The sequence below is a fragment of the Pocillopora verrucosa genome, chromosome 11 (genome assembly GCF_036669915.1).
Source record: "Pocillopora verrucosa isolate sample1 chromosome 11, ASM3666991v2, whole genome shotgun sequence".
Classification (NCBI taxonomy): domain Eukaryota; kingdom Metazoa; phylum Cnidaria; class Anthozoa; order Scleractinia; family Pocilloporidae; genus Pocillopora; species Pocillopora verrucosa.
Genome location: NC_089322.1, coordinates 3,909,437 through 3,925,836, shown reverse-complemented (window position 1 = coordinate 3,925,836; position 16,400 = coordinate 3,909,437). Strand labels below are relative to the sequence as shown.

The following is a 16,400-nucleotide window of genomic DNA, read 5'->3' as shown; positions in this document are numbered from 1 at the left end:
ATCATTCGGTCTGTTGAGAAACAATTGATCGCGTACCTTCCTAGTTAACAAGAACGAATTTTCTTGCGAAAATGATAATTTAATAAGCGAAGATTTTCTGTTCTTTGTTTACCTAAGGTACTTGCTTAATCGCCAATTGCCTTAAATTTTCATAATCAGTCATTTGCCCTTGTAAATCTTCAGTCCCTCTGAGTCTTCATTCATTAATTGTCCAAATGCGATTAAAACTCAAGTAAATAACCAGCACTCGACATTGTGATCAAGCTATTAAAATGGTAAAAAATTGAAGTACTTGGAATAAATAGAAGCTTATCAAAACCTGTGCAACTTATATAAACAGTAATGGACACAATATAGCCACCTTACAAACGCATCAGTTGAAAGTTCCTCAAACCATGAAATCGTTTGTGTATTCAGTTTTTGTCTTTCCAGTACAAACTTACTATCAACTGTATCATAATTTCCGCAAATAAAAGTATCTGTAGCCAAAGGGATTGAAAGCAGCACGCATTAGAATTTTCTGGTTCAGCGCGCCGATTCCAAACCATGACAAATATACGGTGCGCTTTTTTCAATTGGAGATGGTGCTTCGCGGTTTACAGGGCAGAAATATTACGCGCGTGGAAAATTTTCGTTCTTTTCTCTAGCTTTAATCGTTTATTACTACACTTGTCTCTCTCCACATGCACACCACACACACAGCCTACTCTCATATTCACTTAAATCGATTGATCTTAAATTTTGAAAAGAGAGTCCCTTATTCTCTATTGATTTAAAGTTAAACTGACCTGCAAAAATGTTCCAGAGGCTGAATCATTTCAAGTCTTGATATGTTTTCAGGAAGAAGGCGGAATGCTGTTCATTACTTATGGATTTGTGCTGTTGTCGGCAACTGTCGGGGAAGGAAGCGTCAAAGGTATTGCAGGTAGATGTCTCTGCTTCTCTCATAATGATCTAAAATTATTAATTTCCTATTTTACTAACTGAGCAACCAAAGGTCTTCAAGGTTTGTAACATGTACACTGAGGAATTTTTCATTAGTGAAGGAGTATGCCAATCCCAATTTCAGAGCTTCCTTGCTCGCCAGGCGAGAGTGTTCCTGAGTACCAGCCCGCATGAACGCGCTCGTGAATCATCGCAATTTTCAATGTAGAACGCGATAATCTCGTTCATTTTCCAAATATGATTTTGTGAAATGGCGTAATAACAAGAAAGAGTCCTGGGTAGAAAAGAATTTGAAAGAAAGGAGTCTCATAATTGAAATAACGTGAGCGTCTATCAATGAAAATAAGCTAGCAAGCTTTGATGCCGACAATTTGACTGATAAAACGAAACTGCAACAACTTACGCGTTTGCGTTATATATTCGTGCAGGATTTTAAACCTGTATCACTGACAGTTTGTCTGAATTCCGTTTTGCCTTTCAGAAAAAGTGTTATTGACAGCTGTCTGTTATATCACTTCTAATTCCGCGCCCCCTCCCGGGACTGAAACACCAGTTAGAGGAGAAGTAATGATGACTCAACCGGTAAGGAGAACTGGTACCTAATGTCACGACACCGTTAACCAAGAGCCTTCGTTACCGTGACCAGTGGTCGACATTAAATACACTACTGACCAATCTAAGGAAATTTCTTAAATTCAATGTTTATTTTCTTAGCTTGTTGTCCAATTAACGCTTAGGGATTTTATTTTCAGCCGCTATTTTAGTGGCAGGTCTTTTGCATGAGACTCAGCACTGATCAGATGGGACATTATAAGTAATGAGGGGGGAGGGGAGGGGAGGGGAGGGAGGGGAGATCGATATCACCTAAAGCTATCAGAGCACAATTCTTACATGTTTCTTTTTGTTTGATGGTTCTCAAATTGTTCTTTGTCATTTTTGTTTCTGTTTTTGCAGCCATTGGGAATGGGTCCCACAACCATGCATATTCATATAAAAGGTCTTCCTCCCAACACAGTACATGGATTTCACATCCATGAATACGGAGACACATTTTCAGACGGTACGTTTGCCTGGTCTAATACTAATAAAATCGTGACCAACGTCTTGATAGCATGCGGAACGAGCCTCGTCTTTCCACGTTTTTCAGACGAGCAGAGGCAAGCGCAGGGCGAACACGAGACAAACGCGAGGGGAACGCGAGGTGAGTTTGAAGGGCGAGTCATGCACCAAAGGAGAAGGAGAAGGAGAAGCGCTCCTTAACGTGTGAGTTCTCCTCGCTCTTACCGAGCGATTGCCTTCTCTCGTAAGACAAGACAAAATAAAAAACAAACAAACAGACACCTGTCCCAATCCTTGTCATGAAGACACTAAAAACAAAGGAAACTTCGACTAATCTTGTGATTTCATTCGGCTAAAGTTGTTCGATCAAGGTAGCCGGATGATGGCTTCGTTCTGTTTTTGCGTTTTTATGGACCTCGCCTTCGTCCCAATCCACATTGAACGTAAAAATCACCCATTTCCAAACATAAAGAATGAAGCATAAGTTCGGTTAATCAAGCGCTCAAAGGCATTGATTATCACCAGACTAAGACTAACACCGATCGCTTTAAATTATCCTCCAGGGTGTCAAAGCACCGGAAGTCACTACAACCCGTTGCATATGACACACGGTGCGCCTCAAGATAAAATACGGTAAGCAACTGCTTGTCACACAATGTCGCACAATCGTTATATGACTGTTTATGTTTCTTTAATGTGACTAATACATATCGCTATGGCGTATCTTATTTGTTGCGTAGAGTAAACAATTAATTTCTGTTTATAGCCACTTTGGAGACTTGGGAAACGTGGTTGCGGATAAAGAGGGAGTCGTCAATGCTGTGCTTGTTGATCCTCGGGTGTCCTTGTTTGGGCCCTTCTCAGTTGTTGGAAGAGTGTTTGTGGTGAGCTGAAATTTGAAAACATATTGTAAATAATTTCCGAAGAAGAGACGCATTCAGCTCGCGTCGGCAGTTCGTTCATCAACATCGCTATTAAATTATTTTGTCGCCATTAATGTAATCATCATCATTATCATTATCAGTTCTTTTTCTTTAATAAATATTCCGACTGCATAGAAAATTCATTGAGACTGCAGAACGTTCATTTCTCTGAGAGATTTGTTATGTTTCGTTCCCAGATCCATGAAAAGATAGATGACCTCGGTCAAGGGACTGGGCCACTTCAAGTTGAGAGTTTGAAAACCGGTAACGCGGGCGCTCGTTTGGGATGCGGCGTTATTCGACTTGCGCCCGTGAAAATAGGCCAACAAGATCCAGATGTCGAAACCTCATGATGACGCCGTCTGCTTGGCTAAGAAAAATCAAAGTTTTGTGGTCACCAGATTTTCGCGGTTAATGAAGATTGATTTCAGATTTTTAACGCTCTCTGGAAGTTAAAAGTAAAAATGGAATGAATATGGTTTATGATAGGTTTACAATGAGGTCTCGAGGCACTCAAGAATACCAAAAGAAAATAATGGTCTCATTCTTTTCTCTTGAGAACACATATAGTAATGGTATCAAAGCCTATTTCAATTTAGCTGGAATCAATGTTTGGAATTTTGGTCAAGATTCTGTAGAAAAAAGCAATCATTTGTGCGACGGCACTTTCCCCGGAAAAATTGTCTTGAATGACTGAAGTAAATTGTTGTTTCACACTCGTCAATGCAGCATTTTAAGGAATTCTGCCAGCAAGCCTGGACTTCATCTATTAAGAAAAAAAACTTAAAAACTTAACGACTGCTAATTTCATTGTAGATTATGAAATGGCTTGTCGACGAGCTCTGTTTTTAGGTTTATTTAGGGATCGGTCCTTATTTATCGCCTGAGGGGGGTGGGATTTGGAGGAGTTTGGTTTTGTTACAATAAAATTACCTGGACTACTGGTTCTGTAATGTTCTATTAACCTCCCCCCACCCCCTCCCCTCTCATTATAGTTGATTTGCTGTCAATTCTCTCTAGCCAGTTCCCCCTTTAAACTGTTTAGGCGACGAGTAATCCCCCCTCCATTCCCCCTGAAAACCATGTAATCCCCTAAATCTCCCTCCCCCCCCCTCCGTCACGGAAAGAACCTTACTTTACAAGCCTAAATGATTTTTGTTAGATTTCCTCATCATTGATCTGTTTTTTTTTTCCTATACCAGTTGATATAAATTGTTGTAATTTTAGAAATAAAAGCAATTTTAAAAATTGTTGATAGTTGATTAATAAAATACTCGACCCAGTTTCCTGGCTTGTATCCAGAAGAATCGAATCCTGTTTTCGATAATTACATACGTCACTTACGTATGAAACCCAGCTGAACAAAAGCGAAATTTCGACGCAGTTTCAGCGCTGCTCTTCAAGAGAAAAGTAAGACTAAAGTTTATTATTTTGCCTTCCAAACCTCTATCTCTAAATTATAAACGGACACTGGACGAAAAATTTGGATTTACGTTTTGTTGCAAATCTATAGCAAAACGGAAGCAAATACCACATTTGTACATATTTTCTTTAGTTTGCCAAAGAACGAAGATCGATTTTACACCACGTTTGTTACCCGTAGCAAAGGTGGTAAATGCCACATTTGTTAAAGATTTCCACTCTTGTACAAAAGTATTGTGCAGCTATGAATTTTCGTTTCATTTGCCCACGGGGCAAATGCGGATGTAAACATGTTTATTTGATGCCTGTTTACACACGAGGAAATTTATGACCAGATCTTCTTTTTTGCGCCACGTTTGCTTCCGATGTAAAAACATGCAAACTTATGATTACCAGCAAGCTCACAAAACGCTGTAAATGTGCTCAAAAGCGTAATTTTGGAGTGTTTACTTGGATCAGCAAACATGATCAAACTCGTAGAATTGATGAGATTTACATAGGCTGGTAATTGCTGGCAAATTCTTGGTATTGAGCAAGTTTGCTCCGTATGGCAAATATGATCAAATTCTTAGTATTGAATAAGTTTGCTCAGATAATAAAATGCTGACAAAATCAAAAGTTTGACCCAGTTTGCTTGGTATGGTAAATGTGAGCAAACTCTTGACCAAAAAAAGCATTGACCAACTTCGCTCTGTATAGCAAACATGATCAAATTCTCAGTACCGAATAAGTTTGCTGAGATAAGCAAATGAGAGCAAACATATAACTTTACTTATAAGGAAGTGCCAACTTCAGCTTCCTGGGGTTAACAGTATATTTAGAACCACTGTTATAAATAGTATAGATCTATATATTAGGTTTTAGAACTAACCAACCAATTACTTTTTTAAATAGTTTATTTGTCTTTGTTCAATTGGACCACAAAAACATAACTTGACTTATAACTTCTGATATAAACAGCATTGATCTTTAAAGTAGGTTTGAGTAAGAAAGTAAATTGAGTATTTATGCATGCTATCATACCACATTATTTTGATCATTTAAATTTTTAACTGTAACAATAACTATGATGACATTCTCTGATATTTTCTAAATTACTTTCTACAAGTTCTATAAAATTGAAAAGTGGATAAAAATGTTTGAAAGCTGCACCGAACAGTAACAAAAAAAGAAACCAAATGAGCTTTATGTAAATTTCTGCCGCACATTTAAAGCATAAGTGCCTAAACCTCAACTAAATATTTTACAAATGATATTCCTGAAAACCACAAGATGCTCCAGTATTTGCCTTGTTGTTAGGAAACCACCATTTAAGCAAAGAACACTCTAAAGTTTCTAAAACTTGTTTTGACACGATTTTTTTCACCTCAGTGATGGATTGTTGATTGCAATATTCATATCAATACTACATTCTAGATACATGTCTAACATATATCGGAGCAGCTCTCTTCTCTTGCAGTCGAATACTGTAACATAAGCTGTTGACATTGGTGGATAGCGCGTGAAGGTGCCCCAAAAGGGTGAATGCGTTATTACAGACTGTCAACTACTTGTTACTTTTTTCAAGCGAATCTCGTTACCTTAGGCGTTTTGAGGTTAATACATCCATTACAGACCATGCTTTTGAGTGTCCTCAGCTCTTCTCAAACACCTTGTTACGGAGAACTATATTACCCTTTGGGATAAACTGTATTTACGCATTTTGGAAGGCTTTGTTCAAAGATAAGATGTCAGTTGACGATGCAACATACTGGTACACTTGGTAGTATAATTCAATTTCTTTGCGCAATCCGTTTGGTTTGATTTAGCTAGTAAGTTGGAGAGGCTTGTTAAAACTGTGCTTCGATCACAAGGGAATACTTTTAAATACAGTAGTAGTAGAATCATTTATTCAATGTGCCAATGCATCCTTACGTTACCTCTTCTCTTCCGCGACAAGTTTGATCTAAACTTGTCGTCTCTGGCTTTTTATCGAATGAACAACTCGACTTGAAGCTATACAATTGTTGAAGAACCTAAATATTTGAGGAGTTAAAAAAATATCTAAATCCTGCATGGCTAAACACTAATATCAAGCAAGGTCACTGCATTTGATCCGAGACAACTGAAAAAACTTGCCACGTGCCACGTAGCACGTACACGAACCGTGTTGACATTTTTTTAGACTTTCTTAATTTATCTTTAATATTCCCTTGGGATATTAAAGCAACATCCTGACGACCCGGAGGGGTGGGGGGGAGGAAGGGGCTCTCCTTGGTTGACGAGGAGGGAATTGGGTCTAATAGAAACCGCAAAACCGAAAATAATCCCAATGCCCCCCTCGTTGACCTTAGCGGTGTGTGGTGCCAAAAAACATCGCCTGCAAGTGTGGATTAGTAATTGCTGTTGCTTATTTTCGTCTCTTTCTTTTTATTGTACAATGAGGCAAGGGATGTAGCATTCGACTTGGCAAAATAAGTGTACGTTTAGGTCGTGGGGGGAGGGGGGTGTTATGAGCGCCTGGCAAGGGTAAAAACTCGTGATCATTATGGAAAGTGTGGCATGAAAACATTCTCTTTATGTGTCATTTCTGATGAACAAAGGATCCTCAAAAACGAAAAAAAATACGCTGAAGGGAAACAGCTTAACAAAGGGGGGGGGGAGGTGGAGGTGATAAGCGCCTGGCAAGGGTAAAAACTCGTGATCAGTATGGAAGGCATGACATGGAAACCTGCTCTTTGCTTTTTGTGTCACTTCTGTAACGGCTGCCGCGCCTTTGCCACCGGACACTGATTCGCTATAAGTTTGTTTCGTGTTAAACGTGTTAAACCGCAATAGTGACGTTACTGTTTGTCCATGAGGGACGTGATCTTTAAGTTCACCAGAACCGCATTCTAGTTAGTTGTCTTGCTTTGAGCTAACGATAAGACGTGTTTATCGAAAAGCGCCCTTTTGCCCACCTTATCTTGAAGTTCTTTTTGGTCAAACTCTTACAAGCGGGACTGTTATGTAAGTGCTTATGTCCCTTTTCTTTGTGCTTGACTGAACATCTAGTCTTTCAGTAGTTTCGCCCAGTTTTTACACCAGTTTCTTTATCACTTGTTCTCGTAACCTTGTAACAGGTGGCTTACGTTGTTCACGCTTTGTTAGAAAGCCGCTCGTTTTTCCTACTCGGTTATTAGTTTTGTTAGAATTCGTTTTCAAGCTGTTCTCCTTTATCCTTTGAAGTGAGTCTTTTTGTGAGTTTGTTTTAGAGTTTTAGCTAGTCTTTTTGGATCTTGCCTTTATATCGGAATGATTGGAATGTTGGTTGATGTATTAAAATTTAGCTTAGCTTCTTCCTTATAATTTCATATTTCAGTTTATAATAAGTACTTGGATACCTCGACTACGCTAATAAAACGATTTAAGTCTTTTCCATAAAATATATCCTCGCTTGATAGTGTGTCTTTATTCGCGACACTCATGGTTGTCGTTGAAAATTTGCTTCGCTTGTATCAGCCGCTACACTTCTGATGAACAAAGGATCCTCAAAAACGAAAAAACGAAAAAACAATAAGCTGAAGGGAAACAGCTTAACAAGGAGGGGGGGGGGGGGTGGTGATAAGCGCCTGGCAAGGGTAAAAACTCGTGATCAGTGTGGAAGGCGTGACAAGGAAACATGTTCTTTATGTGTCACTTCTGATGATCGCTCAGAATCTTCCGGTACTAAAGCTAATTTTAAAAATTTACGAATGAGGCAGAACAAAGGATCCTCAAAAGCGAAAAACAATAAGCTGAAGGGAAACAGCTTGACAAAAAAGAGCACGCTTGTTTGCTGCTGTTGTTCTTACTGATAGGGACTTTAAGCAGTCAGCAACGCTAAGAAAGGGGTCGATTTAATTTATACTTTTAGTTAAAATTTCGCTAATAGCTGGATGTGTTAGCCGTCTCTTACGGTGCTACACCTTAACTTAAGCATAATGTATGGGAGCCGCGTCGAGTCTCAAATGGAAACTTGAATAATTTTCCATCGGGGTTCCTTTTCCCTGATCGAGGAAATTTTGGTGATTTCACGTTGTTGTTTTGCAGGGGACGGCTGAGAAATGTACACAGTTTTAAACCGCACGTGCTGAGCTATTGCTTTGCCCAGGGTTCTAGAAATTACAAGTTTTTATGGACAAACAAGATGTAAGGAAGAAAATATAACTCAAAACAAAGCAGGAATAGAGAAGGGAATGGCATTGTTTAGACTGATTACACTCTTTTTTCTCTTACGAGAACGTCTACTTTTGGGGGCGAGACTGAACTTTTTAAAAAATTTTTTTTTCGCGATCTAAGCCTGAAAATCTTCTCTACCTCCCATGAGTGACCAAAAGAGAATTTCTCCTTACAATATCGATACAATATCAAGCACAGAAGTGATGAGAATAAAGTAAAATATCAGTTAGGGGATTATTAGTTGATCCAATACTAAATTCTCCAAATTGACATCACAAGAACTGTATGGCAGACAGTAAAGAGAATTACTAATGAGATCTGGGGAGTTACAAGGTTAAAGTTCAGTTTATCGAGCTATGAGGAAACCACGTTTTTAACGGTAAAAAATTTCACTCAGTATTTGAGTTTTATATTTCTTTTACTTTTATTTATACTGTTCTCGCCAGAAAAAAAGCAAATTAAAGACAAACGAAACTGACTCTCAGCCTGGGTATGCTGATAGCCTATTCCTAAAATTTTCTTAAAATTTTGTGTTAATCTCAGCCTGAACATTTTTATAGAAAAGATTCTTATGATAAAAAGGAGTGTAGTGTCGTTTTTTAAAATGAGAGCCTTATCGCACGTTGAGACAACGCAGTGAAATGGGCATTTAAAAGAGGCCGTCATTCATTATTTCCAAAATCTTTGTAGATCCAATCAAATACATGATGCTCCTCTTCGCCTGTGGATTGGTGATGCTGGCGACAGCTGCCTCACGTGAAACCATTTCGAGGGAAACCCCTGAAGGTACTATCAGTTAATTTGTTTCATAGTTTAAACCAGAGTTACTTGCGTGATCTGTCACTTTTGCGGCATAAATAAAAGATGGAAGAAAGGAGAAAACATTTAAAAAAATCGTTTCCTATTTTTCTACTTTTCAGGTGAACTTGTTGTAAAAGCCATGAGCTTTATCATCCCGAATACCCAGCCCCCTTCCGGCGTTGTGACTAAAGTCGCGGGAATAGTCAGGATGATGCAGCCGGTAAGGTGAACTAGTGGCGAACATTAGATTTCATCGATGTATCGAGTAATGGTTCGTAGAAATTAAAACAAACATACGGAGAATTTCTAATGCAACGTTCTTACTGTTCACGTACTTTGCTCTAACCGCTGGCGAACGTGCGGGGATGTCTTTTTGCTGTATATCTCCCGCGCTTCATTCCACAAACTTGAGTAAGTACATGTGGGAAGAAAGACAATTTTCGTGCTTTGCACCAATCTTGTCTCGAGAATCACTCGTTTTCCCTTGGCTGACCACTTGACCAAAAGGAGCGAGGGGTCTTGGAACGAGAATGTCCGAGCGCTAACGAAGTATGCGTCTCTCCCCAGTCTCTTCCTCTGTCTTTTTTTTTCCAAGCGCTCTAGACCTTTGACCCTGCAACATAAAAACAAAGCAAAGCAGAAAAAACAAGCCAAATAAAAAAACACAAACAAAAACGAAGGAAACAAGTGATAGCGAAAGTCATAGTGTTTAGCTAAAGGACAGCAAATACATTTTTATTTCGAGGTGTATTAATCACTATGAGAGGGTCTCAATGTGTGGTGGTTTTTATGGCCAACGGTTAAAATTTTGGCTATTTTACGGCTAACGTCAATATCATTCCATTGTTGTCACCATAAGCTATTTTGCGGCTAACTTTTTTTACGACTATCAGTTAAAATTTGTCAATTTTTACGCCTAACAGCTAAATTTTCCGGCGGTTTTACGACTAACGGTTAATGCCCTTGATAACCTCTCATACGTGTTATTAATCTAGGTATTCATTTATTTATATATATAAATGTTTATTTATCAATTTATTACAGAAATCTGGTGGCGAAACTACCATGATTGTTAACTTACTAAATCTTCCTCCAAACACACCTCACGGCTTCCATATTCACGAGTTTGGAGATACTTTTTCACAGGGTAAGCTTGTAACTGTTTTATTTCTAAAAGTGATCAATTTTTAGCTTTTCCTTATGCTATCGATACATCGATCCAGCAAACAAATGAAGAGATAAGAAACATTTATTAGCTCTAGATTAGTATGTTGATGTAACTACAAATTATCTTATGGAAGTGTGTAGCTGTCTAAAGGCAGCATTATGTATCAGATAGCGTTACTTCAGTAAGATGGTGGTATGCAACACAATGTACACAGCTTTCGTATCAGCACATGTCAGCTTCGATGCAGCACCATTTGTGCTTAGGAGCTGCATGTAGAGTCTTTATTTTCTGCGCTTGTGCAAACGTTGAAAGCATTAATTGGACAATCAATGAGTTAAGCTACGCCTTCAAATTCAACTTTCAACTCGTAGATTTCCATGCACCTGTCAGCGCTCGGCAAATTATTCCATGTGTGCGTGCGTGACGTTTAACCGCTGTGCAATGTAAAGCGCAATATCGTTCCGAGAGTCTCTATAACCCTTTTCTTAGGGAGCAGGCACTTGTCAAAGGAATTAGGACTCTGGGATCGAGATTGGACGAGGGTGCACGACAGAGCTTGAAAATGAGAAATATCGATGTATATATCGAAATAGATTGAAAATGAGAAATATCGATGAATATTTTTCAGGGTGCCAGAGTACTGGTAGTCATTACAATCCGTTCAATATGACCCACGGAGGACCGCTGGACAAGAAACGGTAACCCTACGTCCATGCAATGTCACGTTAAGTTACTTCCGTTGGACTGTAAGAGTTGAAAGTGAAATGAGCAGATTTGAGTTTCTGCTCTGTAGCTGTAAAATTAGACGTAGTATTATGCACTTATGGACTGAGTGGGAGGGCCGCACGAGAAAATATTTGCTTCCAGGTCATGGCCCGCCCTTATTTCATGACTGAGATTCAATTATTTTACCTGTCCGGCTTGACCTAGGCACAGCTAATGAGCATATTATTGTATAGATGTAGCTGTCTTTCGTTCTTTCTCTCTTCTTTAAGCCTGTATCTCGTCAGGCCGTACGTCTTTCCCGACGCTATCGCATACGGCACTTCCACAAGGAATGTTCAATTTTTCTCGATAAAAACGTGCGAGGGGGGGGGGGGGGGCGCACGGGACAGATAAAAAACTGAATGACTTCTATCGTTTTCAGTCATGTTGGTGACCTAGGAAACGTGTACTCAGATGAGAGGGGAATGATCAGTACGAAGATTGTTGACCACCTAGTGTCTCTCGTAGGGGAGTACTCTGTCCTGGGAAGATCTTTTGTGGTAAGCTGGAGTAACCAGCTCACTCAGTCATACGGCACGTCGAGGTTCGAATATTTTCCCGCCTGTTCTTGGTGTCCATTCCTTGGACACGAGCGAAGGAGCTGGCAAGCGACAGATGGCTGTTGTGGTTGTTATGGAAACGTTGGGTAACCTCCCCTCCTTCACTCGTTTCTAGGAACAGCCTGGAACGGGTTTAATGCTTTGCGGCTCAAGTGCAGCGCTTGCCCAGGCGGTGCTCATTGCAAAAAAGAATGAGCCACAGCTTTGGGGGCTACTTCTGTTACTTTTGTTCTAACTTGGTTATCTTTTATTTATATTCCCTGTATATTCGATGAGTTCTGTGATGCGCCGCTCTCTTGCGGGTTGCACGAAATCGCTGACGGCGTTTAATCTAGTAAATACAGCGAACAGCTTTTGAGGTTTCGTCTTCCCGAGCAGACGAGAAAACTGGTTTAGCGCAAATTTTTCAATTTTCGAAGATCTCCGCATTCATGTGTGGTGTGCCCAGTATAAAAGAATGTTGATACCTGGGGAGAGTGGGACCCATACCCCTCCGCATTACTAGTGGTGGATGCTTTGCCATCGACCTTCGGAGAGCCTGTACCGAGAAAGCTCATGTACTCTGTATTTGGTTCATATTTCAATCATCCTTCACCAAGCTAAGATAAGTAGTTTCAAAAGCGCCATGTGGAACGCGCGAAAGTTTTTAAGGTAGGCGATTTCCAGTTCGTAACTAAAAACATGTTTTTTTTTTTTGTTCTTTTTGTGAACAGATTCATCAGAAAATCGATGATCTGGGTCGAGGTACTGGGCCAGCTAGAAATGAGAGCTTAAAAACTGGAAATGCAGGTCCGCGACTGGCATGCGGTGTTATCTTCTACATGTCTACCAACTAAGTAAAGTAAAGATTCACCGTCTTGTGATACCATACCGGCTCTCGACAAGTTAAAGTAATTCTGTTGTTTAGAGATTAAATTTATTTTAGTTCATGATCACAAACGAGTGGAATTAAAAGCGGTAATAAATTTTCGTGATTGCAATATTTTTGATAACTAATATAGTAAAATCAGTCACTGACAACGAGGGAGTTTCCTTTTCTCTTAAAGTTATCACACGTACGCCCACGTCTGAAAAAGGATACTTTAACTTGTCGAGAGCCGGTATGGTAACCTCGACAAGGAGATTCTTCAGAACTACAGACCTGTTGCTAATATTCCGTTCCTTAGCAAAGTGACCGAAAATGTTGTCGCCACACAAACGCACAACTACGTAGAAGCTTACAATTTGATGCCAACTATGCATTCTGCATATAGGAAACACCACTCTACGGAAACGACCTTGCTACGTGTGACAAACGGTATTCTTTGAACGATTGACCGTCGCCAAGATGTTGTATTAGTACTACTTGATTTATCAGCGGCCTTTGACACTATTGATCATACAATCTCGGTGGAAAGACTCAAGTTTTACTTTGGTTTCTCAAAACTGACTCTATGTTAGTTCAGATCTTACCTTGAAAACCGTCGGCAATCAATAGTCGTTGGAGATCAAGTGTCTACTCGTTGCGCTCTGCGTCATGGTACCCCACAAGGGTCTATACGTGTACTATTGCTTTTCACCCTGTATATCGCCCCTCTTCAAGATGCAATTGCTCTCCATAACTTGAATTGTTTTAGGCAGATGACACTCAACTATATATAGCTATTGATCCTGTAAATCAGGCTCTATCTCTGACTAGCCTGCGAAGTTGTACAGAGGATGTAATACGATGGAACACGCAAAACATACTGAAAAGTAATGCTGACGGAGGTTATACTACTTACATCCAGGTTCACTAAGACACCTAATATCGAGAAGCTCTCTTTTGCCAATGCCGTCATTGAACGAACTGAGACAGTTTGCGATCATGGTGTTAATTTAGATAAAAGCCTATCACTGACACACCACATAAACGAGACGTGTAGGAAAGCAGCTAACACCATCAGGTACATAGGTCGATCGCATTCGCAAATAAATCACCAAGGAAAAACTCAAACTGTTAGTCAATGCACTAGTAATATCACGTCTAGACTACCGTAACAGTATCCTTTATGATCTCCCAAAACGGGAACTGGATAGACCGCAAAGAATTCAAAATACTGCTCACTGGAACTAAACGATACAAGCACATCAAACCTACCCTTCGAGAACTACACTGGATACCTGTTGAGTCACGAATTATATTCAAAGTTCTGCTCATCACTTTCAAGATTATCCATGGACTTTGTCCAGCCTACTTCGTCGTCCCTCCTTGGTACATTCGTCAGCAGCCACAATTAACCCTAAGCGTGAATGTGGCTTACGTGTTCCTTCCTACAACAATACCACCCGCAGCGAAGCCTGCGCTTATCCTCTAAACTACTTTTTATTGTCCTTACTGTGAACTCTGTGGCATACGGTGAACATGCCTTTTCTTTTTCTGCACTTATATTATCATGGAACAGTCTAGCGGATTCTGTTAAGGATACAACATCTCTTTCATCTTTTAAATCTGCCCTCAAAACATTCTTGTTTCAGAAATGTTATTTTTGACTTATTCTATGAGGAACTATACCTAGCTTTCATGTCACCTGATTCCTAATTAATTATTTCATTTATTTGATTTATTACTGCTATAAGAAACATTTTGTAGGTTTTAACTAATTTATTTTTTCTGTATAGTTATGTGGGCGCATTGAGTTTTCTAAATGCGCCCAAAAAACTTTATTACTATTATTATCATTATTATTATAAACAGGAAAAGACAGGAAAAGGGGCTGTGAATATATCCTAATTTAGAGAAATGAAATATCAGTTTTTATTTTTTTTTTGAGAGGGCACGGTAACGAATCTTGCAATCTGATTGGTTCCTTACCTGGTCAGTATTTTCCCATCTCTGCCCACGGGCCGGGCCACGGTAACGCTTTCATGAGTCGCCAAGTGCATCCAAACTTTCGTTGCCATTTTTCATAAATATATCTCGTTTTTCCGGCTGGGAAGTATTTTTAAGCAAACACCTCGGTCACTACTTTAAGCCGATGAATAACTTATGATTCCTCTCTTTTCTATCTATCAAATCACTTTGGTTGACAGAAAAATATTGGTTTCAGAGTGAATTTGTATAAACAATAGTGTCATTACGTTGGTTGACAAGCGGCCTAAAACCCGTCTGCAATTAATTTTAATCGTTCACAAAAAGTACCTAGAAAGTTAAAACGTGAGGTATTTGGTTACAGTTAAACTGAAAGATGGAACTTTCATTTATTTAATACCTGAATTTTCTCAAGCAATTTGTTCGCAGTGAAAGAGCGAGCGAAGTTATAATTTAAGTTCTACAACAAATATACGCTCTCGGTGAGTCTTTCCAAGTCCGTTCAATCTGAACATTTGTACTGTAAATTGCACAAGAGAAACTGAAGGAATTTTTTGAGAAAAGGCCGCATTAAATCCCCTCGTGTCTCGTTGGAGTGTGCCATTCTAATTTAGTTTTTGTGAAGGAAAGACCAGATTTACACACGCTATTGCAGCAAACTCTCACAACTTCAAAATAAAAAAATTGAATTCACTCACAATTACTTTCTTCGCCGTCTACTTAATGAACAGAGGTAAATCTTCGTACATGAATCAATCGTCGATGAGAGTGAATAATACTATCCGTTAGATCATTGACTGTTTTTTAAGAAAACATTGTCGTGACAGTCCTTGCCAAACTAGTTCCGTTGTTTTTCAAATGTTCTTACGCTTTTTTTACGCACTCTCTTGCGCACTCTCTAATTGACAGGTCAGATTGTGACAGATACTTGTAAAAGTAATGTTTCAAGGTTTGTTTGGAAGCCTTTTAAATTATCGTTACGGAAATGAAAATGTTTCGCTGAGGCGTCTCTCTTGAATTTGCATCATCTCTATTTTAACTACCATTTACTCGCCCAAAAACTGTTCAGTTTATGGAAGATCTTGCCGTATTTACAGCTCTAAATCGTTCAGGTTCTTTCGGAAAGAATTCCGTCAAGTTTCAAAAAAATAAATATGTTATTTGCCGGCTGGGAGGTCCGTATGGTGAAAAACTGTGTTTCAAGACCGAGGTCACAGTTTTTCACCATACGGACCTCCCAGCCGGAAAATAACATATATTTCCTTTATTTTATTCAGGAAAGTCAAATTGTTTAAAGTTCTTTCAAATCTCATTATTGTAGCAGCTTGCATCGAACAGTTCGAGATCTGGAAGATTCTCTACACCTGGAATGCAATCTCCAAGTTTCCAAATATATTAATTCTACGGAAATTTTCACTAATTTTCGACAATTTGAAAAAAAACTGTTTATCTTGTAAATATTTTGATAATCAAAATAGCTCACTACATCGATAATTTGTTTCTGATCATGCCACGAATCGTATCGGCTTTCGGGTACGTTTTTGGGTAGAATATTGTCTTTCAGTCTTAACAGAAAAGCAACACAGCAATTTCAGTATTCTTGGTACACTACCAGCAGGCGTTTCAGCGGGTAGAGTTGGCTTCAAGGAAACGTAATTCATGACGTACTTGTTTCAGACATGACCTCCGCAATGTATAAATTTAAATTTTGAAATGGCTTAATCAAAATGCCTGTTTTGCCAAAATTT

General features: G+C 39.2%; 2 protein-coding genes across 3 annotated transcripts; both read left to right on the top strand.

Moving 5' to 3' along the window:
• Positions 1-852: 852 nt before the first annotated feature.
• LOC131777958 (uncharacterized) lies at positions 853-3,280 on the top strand. Its single transcript, XM_059094333.2, has 6 exons — positions 853-925; positions 1,427-1,527; positions 1,900-2,005; positions 2,568-2,637; positions 2,771-2,888; positions 3,125-3,280. The coding sequence occupies exons 1-6, from the start codon at positions 853-855 to the stop codon at positions 3,278-3,280; spliced, it is 624 nt and encodes a 207-aa protein (XP_058950316.2).
• Positions 3,281-4,249: 969 nt separating this feature from the next.
• Positions 4,250-12,789, top strand: LOC131777949 (uncharacterized). Of its 2 annotated transcripts, none has more exons than XM_059094325.2 (7): positions 4,250-4,337; positions 9,219-9,314; positions 9,449-9,549; positions 10,374-10,476; positions 11,126-11,195; positions 11,645-11,762; positions 12,536-12,789. In XM_059094325.2, the coding sequence occupies exons 2-7, from the start codon at positions 9,233-9,235 to the stop codon at positions 12,656-12,658; spliced, it is 597 nt and encodes a 198-aa protein (XP_058950308.2). In that variant the 5' UTR covers positions 4,250-4,337; positions 9,219-9,232; the 3' UTR covers positions 12,659-12,789. The 2 variants fall into 2 exon arrangements, with proteins under 2 accessions (XP_058950308.2, XP_058950309.2); XM_059094326.2 differs by having other exon boundaries at positions 11,731-11,762; positions 12,536-12,589.
• The last annotated feature ends 3,611 nt before the right edge of the window (positions 12,790-16,400 follow it).

Coding starts and splice junctions, on each gene's coding strand:
- LOC131777949 (XM_059094325.2), top strand. CDS start 9,233: ATGATGCTCCTCTTCGCCTGTGGATTGGTGATGCTGGCGACAGCTGCC. Junction 9,315..9,448: donor TTCGAGGGAAACCCCTGAAG/GTACTATCAGTT, acceptor TCTACTTTTCAG/GTGAACTTGTTGTAAAAGCC. Junction 11,196..11,644: donor GGACCGCTGGACAAGAAACG/GTAACCCTACGT, acceptor TATCGTTTTCAG/TCATGTTGGTGACCTAGGAA.
- LOC131777958 (XM_059094333.2), top strand. CDS start 853: ATGCTGTTCATTACTTATGGATTTGTGCTGTTGTCGGCAACTGTCGGG. Junction 926..1,426: donor AAGCGTCAAAGGTATTGCAG/GTAGATGTCTCT, acceptor TTTGCCTTTCAG/AAAAAGTGTTATTGACAGCT. Junction 1,528..1,899: donor AAGTAATGATGACTCAACCG/GTAAGGAGAACT, acceptor CTGTTTTTGCAG/CCATTGGGAATGGGTCCCAC.